At 43.8% G+C, this 19,226-nt stretch overlaps 1 protein-coding gene across 1 annotated transcript in view; it reads right to left on the reverse strand.

Annotated features, from left to right (window-relative positions):
- Positions 1-3,171: 3,171 nt before the first annotated feature.
- The window catches only part of LOC104279493 (ubiquitin carboxyl-terminal hydrolase 22-A), a 69,975-nt gene continuing 53,920 nt past the window's right edge, over positions 3,172-19,226 (reverse strand). The window contains exons 7-13 of the mRNA XM_009876791.1: positions 17,436-17,541; positions 15,451-15,609; positions 13,151-13,277; positions 10,441-10,532; positions 8,881-8,943; positions 6,156-6,305; positions 3,172-4,086 (exon numbers count right to left, since the gene is read on the reverse strand). Coding sequence (XP_009875093.1) covers positions 4,044-4,086; positions 6,156-6,305; positions 8,881-8,943; positions 10,441-10,532; positions 13,151-13,277; positions 15,451-15,609; positions 17,436-17,541 — 740 coding nt within the window. The 3' untranslated portion in view covers positions 3,172-4,043. The remainder of the gene's footprint in view (positions 4,087-6,155; positions 6,306-8,880; positions 8,944-10,440; positions 10,533-13,150; positions 13,278-15,450; positions 15,610-17,435; positions 17,542-19,226) is intronic.

A 19,226-nucleotide genomic window follows, 5' to 3' on the forward strand; every position in this document is an offset into this window, starting at 1 on the left:
GGACAGGTGTCCCTCACCCACAGGAAGCCCCAGCTACACTACTTGCACAAGGAGATTTGGAACCTTATTTAAAAGTAGAATAAAAATAACGTAGCATGTGCTACCAGTTTTGCAATTAGGGCACCTCTTGAGGCTCAAGAGGCATCAATTATTCAATCGAGAAAGCTTTCAGGACAGTGTTTGTGGCAGCGAGCATCAGGCGCTGGCGGGCGGCAGCTCCTGCTCCAGCTGGCCCAGGAGGCCCATCAGCTCCACACACCCAGGCAGAGCTGGGGCTGTCCCTCCCTCCCGTCACCACAGGGCCTGGTGGCTCAGAAATGGGGGGAAATGCTCATCAGAAGGCAAGTCCTTGCCCCCAGCCCCGATGCGCATGAGGGGAGCATTCCTCCCCCTCAAGGACGTGCCCTCTCCTCTGTCAGGGAATGTAATTAGTGCTACCAGCACAGAAAAGGCAACGTGGAGCACCTTGAACACATGAGCAGTGAGGGTAACACCAGGGTCGTGGCTACAAGTCTTAGATACCGGACAACCAGGAGGAATCAATGAATTGGGTATCAATGCAGCCACTTGCCAACACCTCGGGCAGCCATCCCTGCGAGCGGCAGAGGGATGCTGTCAGCACGCGACACGGGCACACACAGCTGGACGCACAGCTGGAGGAGTTGAGTGATAAGGAATTAGGGGCACTGATTTTGAGCAAGAGCAGCCACCCAGGCATTTAACCATTTCTCACATTTCAGCTTTTGCTCAGGTTTTCATAAACCACCATCACGCAAAGCTTTACCTCTAGTCGAGCACTTGAGGAACAAGAAAACGTTACACCTAAAGCCGCTTTCTGGCTACTTTTGCACTCCACGTAGAGCCGGGTTTGTTGCTGGTGGGTATGAGAACACACGCTTGGATCCAAGCCTGCACCCGTCTGCTTCCAGTCATTTCTGCAGATGCTTCCTCAGAACTGCCCAAGCTGTGCTGATATAAAACTGCACCTCAAAATAAACAAGTCAACCCCAAACTGCCCCCCAAAGCCTTTCACTGCCGTCCGCCCCCACGTTCGGGAGGTGTCACTTCACGAGCCCTTCGTTAGCGTCTCGCTGCACAGCGACGTGTTCCCTGGTCGGCATTTTCCTAAAGGTGACGTTACGAACCTCCTGGTTTTGCAGGGGATAAACTCAGCGTACGAGCTGCACGGCTGCTTCTGAAGAGACGAAGCGTAAGAGGAGGCTGTGCTGGAGAAAAAGCATCACGAGGGGCAGTGCTGCTCCTGTGCCAGCAGCTGCTCTCCCATTTTGACAAGAAGAGGGAAAAAGCCTCTCTCCTCCTCTAACAACCTGTGCTGAGTGACTCTTGCTGGAAATAGAAACACGTCTGGTAGGATTCAGGGAGGGACATGGGGGGTGGGATGGCAGAGGGAAGAAAAGAATGAGAGCTTTTAATATATAGCAAGAATTCTGCTTTTGAAACCAGGAACAGAGCCCTGAAACCTCCCACCGAAAATCACCGGCGCTGGTGCAGTTGCACAGAGCACAGCCCTCTCCACCAGCTTCAGACGGGTGGAGGGGGAAAGAAAAAACAAAATATAAAACATTAAGGCTGATTTATAGGGCTGGTCTCGTCCCTAAACAGTTTGTTCCTGAAGGATTAGCAAAGCACGCTGCAGTAGCTCCGGCGGCCAAACGTGTGCTAGTGGAAAACTGAATTAATTTCTTGGGGCTCGGACCCGGGTGTCACACACCGCCGCGGGGTGGCACTCCTCCTCCAGCGCCAGGACGCGGCGGGGACTCAGCAGCAGCCCTGGGAATAATGAAAGGCTGATTTCTTGTCGTCTTTCCGCAAAGCTTTGCTGCATTATTAAAGGGCAGCAGAAAGCGTCGTCGAGCATCTGCGCGACACCGTGCCCAGGTCGGGGAGGGAGGGGGCTCCCCCCGCTTTCCCGCGGCCCTGCCTTCCCCCAGCCATTTTTCATTCGCGACAAGAACGCTCCAGGTTCAATCTTGCAGCGCCCGATTACGACCGAAAATTATCTGAAGCGTGACGACAGGGAGAGACAGGTCACAAAACCGGAGCGCGCTGTCGGTTCTGCGGAGATCAGGCTGCCTAGGTCACTCCCACACTGCTGGGGACATTTTCCAGGTCTGATTTGGTATTCACGGTGCTTCCCCGAGTCGTCCCTTCTTCCTTCCCTGCTGCAGCAAGCTGGTGCAGAAATCTCTTGTGCTCTTCCAGTCTGTGCACAAATCCAATGCAATTCCACCGGCTTTTTGTGCTGCTGCTCTTCTAAGATGCTCGTTTTAAACCCAAACAAACTCACTTCCCTGTTTTCTTCCTCCTATTTCTTCTGTTAATCAGACCACTTTCACCTCTGTCTCAGGCAGGTCAGACACCTGTTAACTCACTGAGAAGCACATAGAATCTAAAAGGTTTGAGCAATCTGCGTTTTTAACCTGGAAAAGTCAAATAATGTCTGTCTGGATACATATGCGGAGCTTAACGACCTTTTTGGGGTGACTCTTACACCAATTTATACAGTCCCTAACTCTTACAGGTCACTCTCTGTGGAGAACAAAGCTATTTTTGCGTTTTTCAGCTCTCTCAGGCTGTGATTCCAAGCACAGCGCAGCGTCCCGAGAGCAAGACGCGGCACACGAGCGGCTACCGCGGCACCTCGCAAGCCGACGCGGCGGCGGAGGGGGAGAAAAAGAGCAAAAAACCACATTTGTGACAAAGCGGGAGTAAGAGCTGGTGCAAAGTGCTGCAAGCTAAGGACACGGAGGCTGTGATCCTGCAAGGGAGGAGACGAGTACATGAGGAGTTAATCCATGTGGGAGGATACAAGGAACCAAGAGCAACCTAGCACATACCAGGAAAATGTGGTGTTTACTCAAAAAACCCGAGTGCACTGCAGAAGTGCTCAGTAGCAGCACATCTATCGCTCAGTGCTGCCCCCAGCAGCACCGGTTTTTAACAGATGGTACATTTTTCAACGCTGAGATTCTTTCAAGTGTCATATCCTCGCCTTTGGAAGGCAGCAGGGGGAAAAAAAAAAAGCCAAAATCAACCCCAACTAAAAAAACCAAACCAAAACCAGCAACAACAGAACAAGTAATTTTGAGAAATTCAAACTTATTCATAGGATTTTCTTTTTTAAAAAAAAAAGAACCAAGACCACTCGTACAGTATAAACACGCCAATTCATTCATTTTTACTGATGGTTGCATTTATGAATTTCATTCTCGTGAAAAAAAAAGGGAATAAAAGGAAAAAAAATTAAGAAAATAGCTATTTATAGAAAACAAAACAAAAAAGGGCTCAAACAGAAAAGAATCTGTGCTGATGCTTTTGATGAGCAGTCCGATGGCATTAAACATTACCTGTGCAGGCAGGCATGCTTGAAAACCTGTCTTAGTACTGCAGCTTCAGTTCCACAATCCAGGATTTCTTTTATGGTTGTTGGAAAAAAAAGAGCCTAATAGTTTCATACTGTATTTATTTAATAACTAAAATTCACAAATAAAAAGATACTTGCAAAGTCCTTTAGTTGTGTCATCTCCTCCTCCTCCTCCACTCTACTGCTCTCAGACCCATATGCATAAAAAATGGGTTTGGATTTCTTAATTTTAACTGTTATATGATTGGTCGTTGGAGCTGAAGCACCAAATGGAGAAGATGCTTTATGGAGATGAGGGCATAACCCTTTGCCTTCCCACACACGTTTTGGAGGAACACAGGAGATGTACCAGCGCCCGGACTCCTCTGCTCCCATTTCCCCCACCCAGAGCATTCTTTTCATTTTATATTTCCTCTGTTAAGTGACTGACTGTAGCCTCTTTATTTTTTTTTCCCCCCCTTTCTGTCCTTGCGGGACCGCATACACGTTGTTCATTTCTTGCTCCGCCAGGCTTTGAGTCAGTGTCAAGTAGGTCCTGTTACAGGTCAGTGCTAGTCGTTTTTTAAAGGGTCTTTTCATTTCAGGTAGGTTTGTGTGTCGATTCAGAAGGCTTGCTTATTTTCTTCCTTGTTTAAATCTGACAAGCTGCTGGATAAGGCTATTCATACTCCAGGAACTGTTTGTGATAGAACAGCAAATATCTGCAAGAAAGCAGAGGTACAGTTTCAGCTTTCTGCTACGGGGCGCAGCAGGTTAGAGCATTTTCATTGACTTGATCATAAAATACCCCCGAGGACTATTAATTTTGTTTTTTCTTTTCAGTTTGAAGCGGTTCCAGGGACATGCCAGTTCCCTGCAGTAACCACAGATGAGGAGGAGGGAGGCCAGCTGACAGAATTTCACCAGCAACTCAGGAAACGGAACCGTTGTACATCAGACAGTCAAACCTTCTTGCCGTACAATCTGCCGAGAACCTGAAAGCTCCTGGAGACTGGACTGTGCTGGTGCTCACACAGGTAACATCCACTTAACACTATCACGGCACAAAATACAACCAGAGGTGCTTGAAGGCGCAACTCTCACCTCAGAATCACACCACCAAGCCATCAGAAACTTAAGATTATTGCAAACCTTCTGCCGTTTATTCTCACAGAAGCAAAACGAAGAACGAGGCATGTGGGTGAAAACTCACGTGCCCCGATCAAATCCAACTCAAATATCTCATGTCTCAATCTGTACTCAAATCTGGTGTTTTCACGGGGTGTAGTTCTTCCTGCCCTTAGTTATTCCATGTGTAGCGCTACGTACCGGAGCCCAGCACTCGAGTGGTTACGCGTCTGAGGGAAGTCATCCCCACGCACTGACAGGGTCACCGTCCGACGCTCTGAAAACGCTTCGCGGCACTCCTGAGACTTTCCAATTAGTATCGTTCCATCTCGCACCCTACGGAGCTTCCCTTCTACAACGTAGATCTACTTTGTGTCAGCCTTTATCTGAACCAGGGGAAACGGATCAGAGCTCAAACCGGCCTTTAATGGGCAGCAGCCGCGTCGCTGATCCTCTCCTCCTTGCCTATGGCAATTTCTTCCACAGCCATACCCCATCTGAGGACCAGAGCTAAACACTTGTTATTGAATTAGAAAAAACAAACACGACTACTTTTGCTGCTGACCTCCAAGCAGAAGTTATCTTGTCAAATCATTTAACACCAAAATCCAGATATTATAGGATATTTAATTTTTTTTAGTTCCTGGTTCATGTTCAAAAAATGAAAAAAAAAAAGGGAAAATGTGTTAAAAAACCCCAAAGCAAACTGAACACGTGTGCCTGCAGCAATCCACGGAAATGTCAGGAATAATTAAAACAAGGATGATAAAGACTTATCTTTCCAGTACTAAGTCCACAGTTGAAAAAGCAAAATGAATACTTCAAATTTTAAGTTACCTTACTCTTGAAACATATATCGGTCCCCAATGCTTCCCTCAAATGAGGAACACCAAGATGCCCCCTTGCAAAATACTGCTCCGTGCTCTCAATACTTGTCTAAGGCAAAGTGTCTGAAGCTGTAACACCAATCTGAAATCAATTTAAAGCCATAAGCTAAGAAACAGCTCACCTTCTATAGAATCACAGAATGGCCTAGGCTGGAAGGGACCTTAGAGATCATCTAGTCCAACCTCCCTGTCATGGGCAGGGACACCATCTCTTGATTAGACCAGGCAACACATGGGGACCGAGCGGGAATTGAACCTGCGACCTCGGTGTTGGTCCTTGTTGCCAGCACCGCGCTCAAACCACTGAGCTAACCGGCCCCTGCTATAGCTGCCTCCCACACAGCCCTGCCTCTCTGGTTCACCGCATCTCCTTAAGGGCTTTGCTTCTAACATTTTACACTCAAAGTATTCCAAAGGATCTGCGGACAAAGACTGGATTGTGTCATGAAGGTCAATACGGCTCCTACACAAGATGATCATACAATTTCGGTTTTCAGAGCCCCTTCCATTAGTGAACAGGAGTTGGGACACAAGGGTCAGGCAGATACCACCGAGGCAGCTGATGCCCCTCGTCCTTCCCCTCTTCTTCCTTCAATAAATCCAGGATTATAAAGCAAAATTTGGAAGTGCTGTTACACACACACACAGAGACATTAGATATTCAAGGAGAGAAGTCGAGTCTTCTCAGTGATGAAAGGGTCTTTTAATTGAAAGTAAGGAAAACCCAGCAAAGGTCCAAGTTTTCTCTCCCTTCCCCTTTCCCGTTCCCAGCTTACCCTTCGCTGTCTAGCACATCCTTAATGCTAGCCTTGGTGATAATGGCATCATCACACTTGAACCACTGGTCCTTGTGCTGCCGGATGAAGCTGGTATAGTGCCCGCTCTCCAAGGTTCCCTGGTGATTAACTACTGCAAACAAGGAATACCTGGTACAGAAGAGAGTTCATGAAAATGTGGATCAAAAGGGGAAAACCAACCGACATCGCAGACAGGCAGAAAGTTGCTTTCATAAACACACGCGGCGATAGTAAAGGGTCTGATCCATCAGTAAGACACCAGCTCTTAACTTTAACTGGGAGAATGGCACCCTAGCCCAGGGGAAAGGACCACGTTTTTCTTTTTCCAGTCTGATGACAGCCATCAGCTTTACCAAAGCTGATTCTTCTAAAATAGATCAATACTGATACATTCCTGAAGAGGACCACTGATTATCTACTCTGACCTTCTACTTCCCTGAATTATTTACTCTAGTGAACCAGAAAAATGCATGTGAGGTATGGGGAAGGAGGTAATCTTAGATATGGCTGATCTTCATTATTTCTAGTGATAAATTGCTGTACTGTTTAATTTTCCTTAACGTGCACAGTTTGTACCAATTCTGAAATACTGAACAGGTTCAGCCTCAGCTTCCAGCATCCAGGTGCTGCTGTTCATTTGCCTGCTAGCCTGAAAACCAGCAGACATCTCTGTTCCAAAGAAAGATACTGATACATTAATCAAGTTGCTCTTAACTTTTTGTTCCCCTCTCTTCTTAAATAGGAGAAGACCAAAGCCCTTAGCTCTTTTGTTCTAAGGTAAGATCTTGTGTCCTGGGTTTAGCTAAAAACCTAGTTCCCTTCAGTGATTTTTACTTTCCAGTTTAGTGTCTTCTAAAAGGCTGCACTTTCTGAAGTTGGCAGCATGTTTTTGCAGACAGTGTGTGCTACTGGCAGTGAGAACACCTGATGTTTACAGTCACTGCCTGGGACTCGTATGCAGTAATAGACAGGACAGGTGACCAACGAGAGTATTCCAACCCATATACGTCATATTTAGTATAAACTGAGTGATCACGAGAGTTTCGGCCCTTTTCTGCAATGGCCAGTGTCCAGGGAGGACTCCATCTGACCTCCTGCTTTTGATCTGGATCCTGAGTTCCCAAATCCAGCTCCTGTATCCAGCTCCTGCCGCTGCTGAGCCTGGGGCTGCCCCAGCACCTCCTGTTCTGAAGGACCAGTGGGGATTGTTACCGGGGGAGGGAGCTGGGTTTGATATCGGGCTACTATCTATAGTTGTATATAGTTCTTCACTTTTATCATTTCACTATTATTTCTGTTTCATTAAAGCTGTTCTAGTTTTTCTTTTCTAACCCGTAAGTCTCTCTGCCTCATTCCCTTTTCCTTCCCGTTTTGGGGGAGAAGAGGGGTTAGAGAGCATCTGTCCGTGTTAGTGGCCGGCCCAGCTCCAACCCACGACATCTTGTTTCCAGTCTTAAACATACTTGTGGCTCTTTTTCAAATGTTCTCTACTCTCTTTAACTCCTTCTTAAAAGGCTATCTATCCTCAAACCGAGATACAAACAGCTGCACAACGGTAAAATAATCTCTCTAATCTCACTTCTCTTTGAAATTCACAGAGCTCTTTTGACTCAGTGGTGCCACAACAAGGCACCTATTCAGTTGTCTACAGAGCCACTGATTTTTAAAATCACTCTCTCTGGAGTCCTTTAATCCAACTAGGATGGACACTGCTCTTTAGTCCTAGACAGAGGATTCGGAGATTGCCCCAGATGTTTCCTGGCATCCAGATTACTAAACAGCCCAGATGCCTCTGCCCTCATCACCTAATCCTCTTGGTTGTTAACAACAACCTCTCCAACTTCAGTCATGTGCAAACCACAACAGTCATCGGTTGTGGTTTTTTTCCAGATATCTGTTAACACTGTTAAACATGATGCACCTAATGAACCAGTTGCCACAGGACCACACGTAACACCCGCCTGCTATCTGCTTGTATGACAACTGCACCAACTCCTGGCTCACTGGTTTTTAAATCTCTTGTGTGACTGCAGTTTCTTAATGAAACTTCTAAAAAAGAAGAGCCTTGAAGAATTTAAATACATGACATCAGCACATGACTGTAGCAAGCAAACTTGTAACCTTACTGAAAAAAAAATAAAAAGATAAGGTCTGTGAGTCTCTCCATTCCCATAAAGCTATGGATCTTGGTTTCAGTTACTCTCCCTTTACACTCTTGAGCAAGTCCCATATCAGCCTGTCATTTATTGTCACTGAAATCAATACCTGATCAAGAAAGCCCAGAATTAATGATCTCTGAGGTCCCTTCCAGTCTAGGTCATTCTATGAATTACAGGGGTCACACCTGCTGGGAACATTGGAGTGTCAGTGTTCTAGAGACTTCCTTTCAGCCCTCTGGAACCCCTTCTGCTAGTGCAATAGAAATGAGATTATTTAAAGGGAACACCCATCCCTTTTTAATACTGTAATCACAGCTTTTAATTTCTGATCGTTAGGGTCACGACCTTCAGACCTGAAGGTCAGCTGCCACGTAACCAGGGAAGGGCAAGCAGCGGCAGTGAGCGAAGCTCTATTTTGCCCGAGTTGAGCCTTACTGTGCTGTCACAGGGTAACGCTTGGCCCTGCAGGGAACAGGGCAGGCTGGGCATCTCCTGCTAGAAGGCAACTACCTTTCACAAGAGGAGTCATGGAATGTGCCACTTACTTATTATCATTGTTTAGACTATCCGTCGGCTGCTGGTACTGCCCGTTCATTCTGCTCTCTTTACTGCAACACACACACACACAAAAATCCAGTCACTTAAAGCAGTGGCTTCCCAAACCGAGGAAACAGCTTTTACATGACGCAGCCTGTTGGCCGGAGGCAGGTCCTTGCTGAAAAGCACAACGCTGCTCGGCAGCGGAGAAGGGCTGCTGATTAGGAGGCTAAAGGTGCTTTATTTGTTCTCGCAGCAACGCTACATAACAAACACCATTTCTCCGCCTGGTCAAGGCTTCAGCGCTGCAAATACAGATCTGTTTACGTCAAATGTCCTATCCAAAAAGCTTAAAAACAGGTTAAGAAAAGATTTGTATTTTAAACCTGGAAAAATATCTAATTACATCAATCCTTTATCCTGTGATGGGTCAATCACCCTGGCTCTGACTTGTAAATTCATTTGGTGTTTTGACAGCAGCAATAGGATTATGCTGTTGATTTCATAGCCGATGAAATTCAGATTATTGAGTTATGCCTGCTGATTATCCCATCTATATTCCATTATGCTTGATACCTTTCATCAGCAGAGCCTGTTCTATCCAGGGAGAACTCACCATAGAGCAACAGGGAAGTCTCAAAATCTTGAGAATATACTGGAATAAACCATATATTCTTAATAAAACACCATTTAACAGAGCTTCAGGGCTCTCTTTCTCGGCAGAAGCATCTATTTTTCTCTAGGGCGGGGGGTCAGCAGGAGGAGGAGGAGGGGGACAGGTAAAGTCTGCCATTACCTGTAAAATTTTAGCACGAAGTAGAGCCCCAATGTTAAAAGATGCCACATTTTGGAGCTTTCCGCATTGCTTCAGATATAAATTAAATCTGAATATCCACTCGTATATTTGAGTGGAATACCTGACAAATATTTGTTAGGTGAGCTGATTAAACTCCTTTCACAAAAGCGTATTTATATAAAATGCCATGTCTTTCACAAACCTAGGAGGTGGGAGAAGTCTTAGTCTTTCTATTAAATACCAATTAGAAATATCTATTTTAACCTGGATGTTTTTTCTTCTTGCATCATTTTCTGAACAGAAGTTGAAGGTACCAAAAAATCCAGATTTGCAAGTGTGCAGGAATAAAGAGGAAGGATTTTTATAACTACAGAAATGCTGGGTTAGGCATTAGGTTATGTCTAGTTTGTCTAATCACACAAGACGACTGGGGGGGGCACGTTCGGGTGATGGGAGGAGAGCAGAGATCTGAAGGCGTGATGGATCTGAGTCTATAGATTTAACATGCAACCAGAAATATATTTAGAAAAAAAACCAACCCCCTCCCAACAATAATGTTGAAATATAAAGCCTTTTCTGGCACACAAAGCTCAACAGTGGATCTAAAAATCAGGTTAGAAAAGATGCACATTTCAAAAGAAGCTGACAAGTATCATTATACATACTGTTCTATAACCTTGATTCAAGGATGTTCCACGTTTCATGGTGCACATTATGAACTGGTAAAACAGTTCTGTCCAGGTCTTTGGGGGATTTTGGACTTGGTACACACCTGGAAGCCATGAACGGTGTCATGTCCAGCTCCAGCGGAAACGAGACATACGTAGTGATCTTTCGCCTCAGTTTGGCTGAGTGTTCAAACCGCTGGAGACAAAAGGGAATAATTTGGTTTTCTTTAGAGAAAGGCTAAGTTTTCTGTCTTTTATAAACATCCTAAGCTTAGGAACAGCAACAAGAAAGCGTGCTAGGAGTAGTATCCAGGGTCATTCCCAGACTTTTTTGTACCAACTATCTGTGCTGAGAACTCCCGTGTAAATGCAAACAATATTTCTACCAGAAAAATAAACCACAACTTGTGGGGAGAAAATACAATATTAATTAGGTATTAGGTTATTAGATATTAGAATATTAGATATAAGGTATACAGACATATAAACTTATTTCCAACTGACATTAAAATATATCAAACACAGAGACTGCCCACAACCTTTACCCAAACCAGCGTTCATTTGTATTACACGCTATTCATATATACAGGTGCTACCCATTTATTGGAATAAACTGGTGACAATTGGAACTTGCCATCAGATTCACACACTTAATCCACCCATCCAATCACCTCAAGTGACAGGAGTCAAGCCTGCATAGCAATACCCATTCAAATTAAAGCAAAAATGGGAGAAGGTAATAAAAGCCGTGTCCCTCCACCAAAAGGAGCCTGCAATAGCCACCATCCTCTCCTCCTCAGTTGAACATTAAATGGAAACAGGAACAAATACCAGAAAGAGATGAATGACTTTCTATTTAAAGGCAGCTTCTCTCCCCATTTCTCTGAAATTCTGCTCTATTTACACTTCAAGTTAATTATTTTCCAATTGTGGTGCCATAACAATTCCCTAGCAACAGATCCAGACACGTAAAGCTGAGACTTCTGTAACTCTTACCTTTTGTGTTCCTTTTTTGCCTTAACATATGAAAAGAAATTCGCATTTTGCACGGACAGGACAACACAATTATGCAGGAAAATTTATTTTTTTTAAAAAAATCTTTAATCATTCTGGATAACACAAATACTGAACTGAGTGTAAAAAAGGCAATTCACATTGCCTTGCTCAAAGAGCAGAATCACCCAGGTATATCTTATTGACTACTCTGCAATAATAATAATTAAGCAAAAATAAGAGCCCCTAAACTTCCCCCGAGCAGTCCTGAAATCTCAAGTCAGTCGTGCAAGAACACTCTTCAGGAAGACCACAACCAGCTCAAGAAGAACAAAGGAACTGGGTTTTCTCTAGGGCAGCCGGGCTATCCTTGGCACCTCACACTGCGCCTCGTCTGCTTAATGCTCGAGATGCAGCTGAAGAACTCTCGGTACATGGGGCTAAAGGCTTGATTGTCCCAAAAAGTCTGAAAAGGGCTGTAAATTACAGGAGGAGGAATTCTTTCCACCTATAACACCTTCTTCCAGTAGAACGCCGAGTGTGCCTTTACTCACAAATACAGACCTTCCTACAGCACTCTGTTTTCACGTCGAGACCTCTGCATTTCATTAACAAGCTTCTGTACAAGCCAGATTTTGAAAATAAATTTGAAATTGCTGCTACGCTGGATACAGTTGCTATGTAATTTACCATTCCAAACTACAATAATTTATTGAATGCAGTCCGTGACTTGCTCAGTGAGACCAGGACACTAGAGTGACACAGATTATTACATTTTCTAGTGTGAATGTACTGACCTAGCTCAGAGGGCTACTGGAAAATAAACCTGAAAAACTGCCTGTATGCTACAGCAAAGTTCAGCACACGCTTTGCCATGACAGCTACGAGATAAAAGGTCTAATTCCAACACTATTAAAGGCACTTTGCCATGACAAGATAAAAGGTCTAATTCCAACACTATTAAAGTTACTCAGGTGTTTTACCAAAGTTCAAAGCCTAGAAACCATGCACTGAGTAACTTTACCAAAGTTCAAAGCCTAGAAACCATGCAAGATCTGAACAACTGAACAAAGTCTCTGGAGCGAAAGGCTCTTTCACTTCCCCATTCCCCAACTGGAAAGAGGAGCAACACGAGCCTTCGCTTGCACACAGCGTACAGGTTGCCGTTTTAAAATCTGTTTCCAGTCACCATGGTCATAGGTAAAATGAATTTTCATTTATGTAGCTCACGTAACATCAGTATTATCATTGGATAAGTAGTTTCTTGAAACACTGGTCACAGCTAGAGCTGCAGCCAGTGAGCCTCAGGTGCTGCCTAGCAATGAGAAGACTTGGTCACTCTGTCCCAGGGAACACTGGGACCTTACAAGGTCTGCAGCTGAAAAGCTCAAGCAGATCAAAGATGCAGTGAAATGACTACGCTGGCTGCCTCTGCAAAAGCCTGTGGTATCACTTTTCAAGGACCCTTTGCCCCTTGACACAGAATGACCTTCATCTTCTCCAACAGCTGCTTACTTTGCACCACAGTCACACTTTTTATATTTCAGACAGAAGCTATCTGAGGGCAACCAATATGACATTATCTCCCATCCCTGCAACTGACAGGCTGGACTGGAAACGCTGAAAACTACATCACAGTTGGGAAGAGACATGGAGTCTTCTCCATTGCAATTGGTAGCTTTTCCATGCTTTTCCTTCAACACAGAGTTCTTACAGCAGGTAAAAAAAGATTAGTCAGTGAAAGCCAGAAGATACGTCCAGAAATTTAGCTCTCAGAGAGGAATACATGTCCTGTGCTCTGTCTGCCCCCTGTGAACTTACTTTGAGATGAAAACAGGCCACAATGGGTAACTTCTTCATAGTGAGTTGTTTGGTAGATTCCTGGTAGCTATGGCAACCACTACATTTGATTTTGGCACTGCTTCCTAGATGTTCTGGCCTTGTAAACCTGAAAAAAAAAATTAAATCAAAGGGACGCACAAAACGATCAGATGATTTTCCACACATTCTAAAAATCACTTATTTTACTTGTGGGTCACTGGCATCGCTAGAGAAAAGAGTTTGTGGCTTTTAAGTAATAACGTAAAGTGCTGTGGTTGAGACACGACATTTATCATTGCTCCACTTTGGGAACGCTGCACTGAAAAGCATCAGTGGCTGAGAAAGGTGCTAAATGTTTGTTCATCTCCTACAACAGGACAGTTCATTTTCATGCACAAAGCAAGGCTCTGTTGTTTTCAACCCCAAAAACACTGATATAGAAGTTTGAAGCAAGATGACACGACTCCTGTGCTCAGCTGCATGCTCTCTGCAGGACATTCTCCTAGCTTGTAGCCCTCCAGGGCTAGGATCAAAGCTCTGAGATAGAAAGGGCTGCAAACACAAACTTCTGTTCAAAATGCAGCTATCTTCCAAGAAAACCCAAGTGTTGACAACTAGAAAAATCTCTTTCAAAATTTTCAGACAGAACCGCTCAAGGGAGCTACAGGACGAGACCATTACACAACAGGAGACTGCTACGAGGAAATACACTATTGCTACGTTCTCACAAAGCACTAAAGGAAGGTATCTCTCACTTTTCCAGCAACTCTCAGCACAAAAAAGGGCTAGGAGGGTGGACTGCTAAAGTCTTTTTCTCCAAGTTTAAACTTCCACAGGGCAAATAAATCATCTCCCCAGAGGCTGCCTTGCAACTAGGATTTTTGAGATGGAATATATTGCAATATAATCGAACGTTTTACATTAAGGCACCCACTAAGCACATGATGACAACATGATACCAGCCTCTCACTAATGCTACCTCGCCTCGTTTTGTTTGTAGCCAACGCAGCCTCCATCCAGCATTAAATGATCATCACAGCCTCTTCATCTCCTCTCTTGTTTGATTAACAAGACTTCCTTTACTGGGCCTATGTATCAGCATTCTCTGGTTTTATTATTTATTTGGTTTCCCCTTCTCTCTTAAGTCTGTAAAAAGGCTTGTTTTTAGGAGGGCATAAATTCTTCTGTCTTTTTTTGTCATATTCCTGCTCAATCCTTCCTTCTCCAGGGCAATTTCAAGCAGCATGGCCACACTGGGGGACACGAAGTTACCCACCTTCCTTGTCTGTCTCCAATACTCAACCTGCTTGCTAACTTTTGTGTTAACCTGGACTCATCCTCTCCATCCATTAAGAGTTCAACTTCTTTCCAAATCCATACTCTTTGAGAGAATCTTTGATCCCAGATGTTTTTAATTTCCTGTCATCTCTCTCTGATTCTACTAAAGTCCACATCGAAAAAAAACCACCAAAACCTGATGAGTTTTGCCTCTTGATATATTCCTGCACCTGAAATTTCTCATTTGTACAAATTATCTCATTTTCTTAAAACGATTGGTCTTCAAAGTATAAAGAAGAGTAGAAACCAGATGTCAGAAGCTATGTATTTTTATTTCAGGAGGATTAGCTTTGCCCCAGGCTATAGGTAACCTCTTCCTCAGACAAAGATCTTGGAGAGAGATCTGCATTTGCCACAAGAGAATGACTTACAGATTTGCCGAAGGATCCAAGTTAACTGTATATGAAGCCATTACATTCTTTCCAGTTACCTGTTTCCAAGATGACTAAGTTTCCTTCCCAGAACTATCCTTCCTTTTTGAAAGCTCCACTCCTTTAATTTTTACTGCCATCCCCACAACTAAGCTGGTGGTAGCTGACCCTCAGGTCTGCTTAGAGCAAAATCAGCTTCATACATTGCGTTATAATTTAGACAAATATTAAATGTGTTGTGAACTCTTTATATGCTTGCTTAGCTGATATAACCAAAAATATGAGAGAGACACACTAATGGTTTTCATCATTTAAAACCACATTGCCTGGCAGCAGCCAATGTAAGATTTGGTTTTTTGCATCACGTGGCAACTGGTTTTGATTGCTCATTGTTAGGCCTCCTGGCGCTCTGAGCCTTCTGAGCCTTTTCGCTTTCTCTCATCCAAAAAACTATAATATGCACAAAAACGCTGTTTGGGGATAATGCCATGACAAAGCAGCATTTACTCCCACTGTTCAGTGCCACCTGGAGAACAGAACGAAGCTGAATTCTTTTTATCCCACCAAAATTGTCTTTGCCTCGTTTCATACCTTCGCAAGCAGTCTGTGAGAGTGGTGGTGCCCGATACATGGCTTTCCCCATTTACGACACTGCCATCACTCCCCGGACTCAGCGGCCAGAACGGGGTGGAGGAGCCTGGCAAATCCAAACTGATGTCCCAAAATGGGTCTATCGTTGTGGAAACGCCACTATAAAAAAAAAAAAAAAAGAAAGCAGTTTAACACATGTTTAAAGGAAGCAAAAATTAACTGCCTCTCTCACTTTAGGGTGCTCACCAAGTATTTATTTTTAAGAACTAGGGGATCTACATCACCCCTAGAGGGCACTCAAGGATGACACAAAACGTAGTTGCTCCCCAGTGTTTTCCTACAATACTTAAAAGCTGGATCTTTTAGGAAACGTAGGTGAGGTACCAAATGAAAAACATACACATTTAATCCATTTTCCCACTCACTGGGGCCATGGGACTCAAAGTGAACAAGCAGGGTTACGCAGAGAGAGAGAGGGAGCTACTGGTCATGCTGGTGACCAGTACAAACCAGCTAACACCTGGGACGGGATCTAGGTGCAATCCAGCTAGTTTAGGAGCACCGTTCTCCAGTCAAGACATGGAAGATGGTGCTTAAGGCTACTTCGGTAGGGAGTCAGATGCTGTTGCTATCCCTCAGCGACTGAATTAAGCTTTGTAGATCGTACGAGCACCTCTTACAGCACTTGGAACTGGAGAGGCCAGAGAATAACAGCATCAAGATGTAGCGTGTGCTCTGCATCACATTCCTCTACAGGACAGCTGAAAACAAGCCAACAGCTATACCACAGAGAAAGCTTCTCAAAATTTTAACTTGTATTGACCGGAATCTTTTCTTCCAACATTTAAAGAGAACTCCAGAACTTCAGGGTTCCAGGCTCCTACTTGGGAAGCTTTTTCTGCTTGTCCTCATTTTTCTTATTTTTGGAGTTCTCTCTTCCTCTAAAACTAGTGTCTTTCACTCTGCAAATGAATTAAGTCTACAATATTCCGCCTTTTTTCAGCTTCATTTGTGCAAACGTTGTCACTTTTCCAAAGAAAACTTTTGTTGAAGTTTCATCAGTGTTAATATTGTGTCATAACACATTAAGCTTTTCATTATCATATAAGGATTCTGCGGCTCTCCCAGACAAAGAACAAAATTTCCTAAGTTTTCCTTCCAATAAATCTTCTGCAAATCTCTCCAGGAAATGGAGGAAAGCAGATTCAAACAAGCACAACTGCCCATCTGCAGGACAGTGTGCGTAATTATAAAGAATGCAAGAAAGAACAAAAAACAAGAACTCTGACTTCTGCGCTATGGCAACACCAAACATCTTGAAAGTCAACTTGCTCCAGTGAACAGCACAGATGAAACACATTTTTCCTTCCTCTTGTAAAACATTCACTTGCTGGTACCTGAGAACGCATCAGGTATCAGCCTCTTTGAAACCTCTCCTGATGATACACGAGGCTCCTAACTGGAGGCAAACAGGGTTGCGTATCAGAATTTCCTTCAAACGTACAAAACTTTCAAAACCAAAGAGATCTTGGAAGTCTTTTCCTCACAAACTTGGAAAAGAGCAACCTTTCTACAGACTAGTAAGAAGTTTATGTGCTTAGGCCTGCAGTAAAATCACAGAATCCTAGAATGGCCTTGGGACCTCAGAGATCATCTTAATCCAACCTCCCTGTCATGGGCCAGGGATGTCACCTCTCGACTAGATCAGGCAACACGTGTGGACCGAATGGGAATCGAACCTGGGACCTCAGTGTTCTCAGCACCGCGCTCAAGTACTTTCCAAGCAGCTTTTTGTTATGCCTTAACGTATGACATTTAACCACTGACTGCATTTAGCTGATGCTGTACTTAAACGGTTCTTGTCCTGCTGGAATTTTTCTGGTATTTTATTGGTAGTCGAGAAAGAAAAGCTTCCGCACGCTGTTGCACTGGAAAGTGTACAGATTCAAATCAAAGTGCAAAATCAGACAAAAAAATGTACTTACTGGCAGACTTGACAGGTAACATCAGACTGCAGTCCGCCTGTGAAGATTTGGTCTATGATGCAGTTACAGTGGTTGGGGTTGTTGGCCTTCTTCCCATTGTCATCACCTGGAGGAATGCAAACACGGACTCAGAAGTCAAAAATCCTCCAAGGGAACACTGGTTTGTCCTGGTCTGTGTCTCCAGTAACTCTTTCAAACGCAAACTTATAAACAGACTACATGTTCACATAGAAAACATGTTGTGTGCTGAAGAAAAAACACGAAAACAAGAACTTGAAAAATTCAGAAGGTAATCAGGAGGTGACTGAACGCAGTTAACTCCTACAGAGATGAAACTTGAAGCCGTATCAGCTGTTGGCCAAACCCTTGCTCGGGCCATAGCCCTGTCTCCCTTGACAGAGGTTGGCTTTGCTCTATCCGGTACAGAGATCAGTTCTGAAGACAAAGGAGTTGCCAAGGTGGTTCATGCAAATGAATATTTAAATTTCACTTAAGAGTGCCACTGTGCAACATTTCCAAGTGAGTAAGTGGCCAGCTCTTCACCACAGAAGCACTAATTTCTGCTTAGGCAGACTATTCAATAGTATATTATTTTCCTAAATGAACAGAGAAGAGAAATGTCAGCAAATGCTACTTTTTAATTCCATTCCAGTCAACTTCTGCGAGCAGAGTGAGGGGAGGAGATTTATTAAGACTGACTGCCCTCCAGCCTGCTGCCTGCATCCTGTCCCTTCAACATAAACGTGTATTTTCTGTTAAGTTTTCACCAGTGAGAAAATGAAAGATGTCCTTATCTGAAGTACTGATAAGTGCCGTGTCTTCCTCCAGCTTTTTCAGAGACAAGCCAAGCCTCTAAGCTCCCAAGGGGCAAAACGAGCACAACCCCATCTTTTCGATACTATAAACTGTCAGTGCAGGTCTCAGAAGCAGCAGCAATTAGTTTTTACGGTTTTGGAGATTTGATCAATCTAGTTGACTTAGGCTAAGTAAAGCACTAAATAACCAAAAATTTTCTGGCACCACTCTCAGCTTTGAAGCATATTCCTTCCATTCCCCATAGGTGAACCAGGAGTGAGAACTTTTTCTTTGCTTTCCAAGATCGCGTTGCTTATTTTCCTTGGGCAGGATAGATGCACTTGGTTTTGCTTTATAAACGAGAGACGCAAACTCAATTTCACAGCACCAGCTAATTATTCTGCAAAGTGCCTCTTAAGATGGTGTCTTTCAGTCTCCTACAATAGAAACTGCTAAGACAGAATTAAGTTTTGTCAGGTTTCCTATTATTTTTAATTCACTAGGAAGTATTTAATTTCTGATACTGGGACACTAAAATGCTGACTCAAGTCACAACTGCTAATCAAAAATAATTAATTTCTAGTCAAGTATGTAAAAAAGAAAACCCACCTGAACAAAGTAAAAGCAGAGGGCAATACCCCGCTACTTTCCTTGTGCCTACAGTGCTTCAGCTGGAGACTTCTTGCAGCAGGAAAGATTTTTATTTTTTTTTCCTAAGGAAACTTTAAAAGCTTGTTGAAAAATATAAACTGACAAAAGTTCCACCTGATAAGAAGTGTGAAGAAGCAGCAGAGAGAGGTGATACCTACTAAGCTGCAATGGGCCACTTCAGTTAATTAGGTCCTAAATGCCTCAGAAAAGCTCTCCCTTAGTTGCCTGCTTTAGAAACTTTAGTTTGAACTGTCAAGAAAAGTGTATTGTTCCCTTAAAACAGCTCTTGAACAAAATGCTCTAGAATTAGATTTAAATGTACGAAGTTCAAGTCGGGGTTATCAG

The sequence above is a fragment of the Apaloderma vittatum genome, unplaced genomic scaffold, assembly GCF_000703405.1.
Source record: "Apaloderma vittatum isolate BGI_N311 unplaced genomic scaffold, ASM70340v1 scaffold14299, whole genome shotgun sequence".
Classification (NCBI taxonomy): Eukaryota; Metazoa; Chordata; class Aves; order Trogoniformes; family Trogonidae; genus Apaloderma; species Apaloderma vittatum.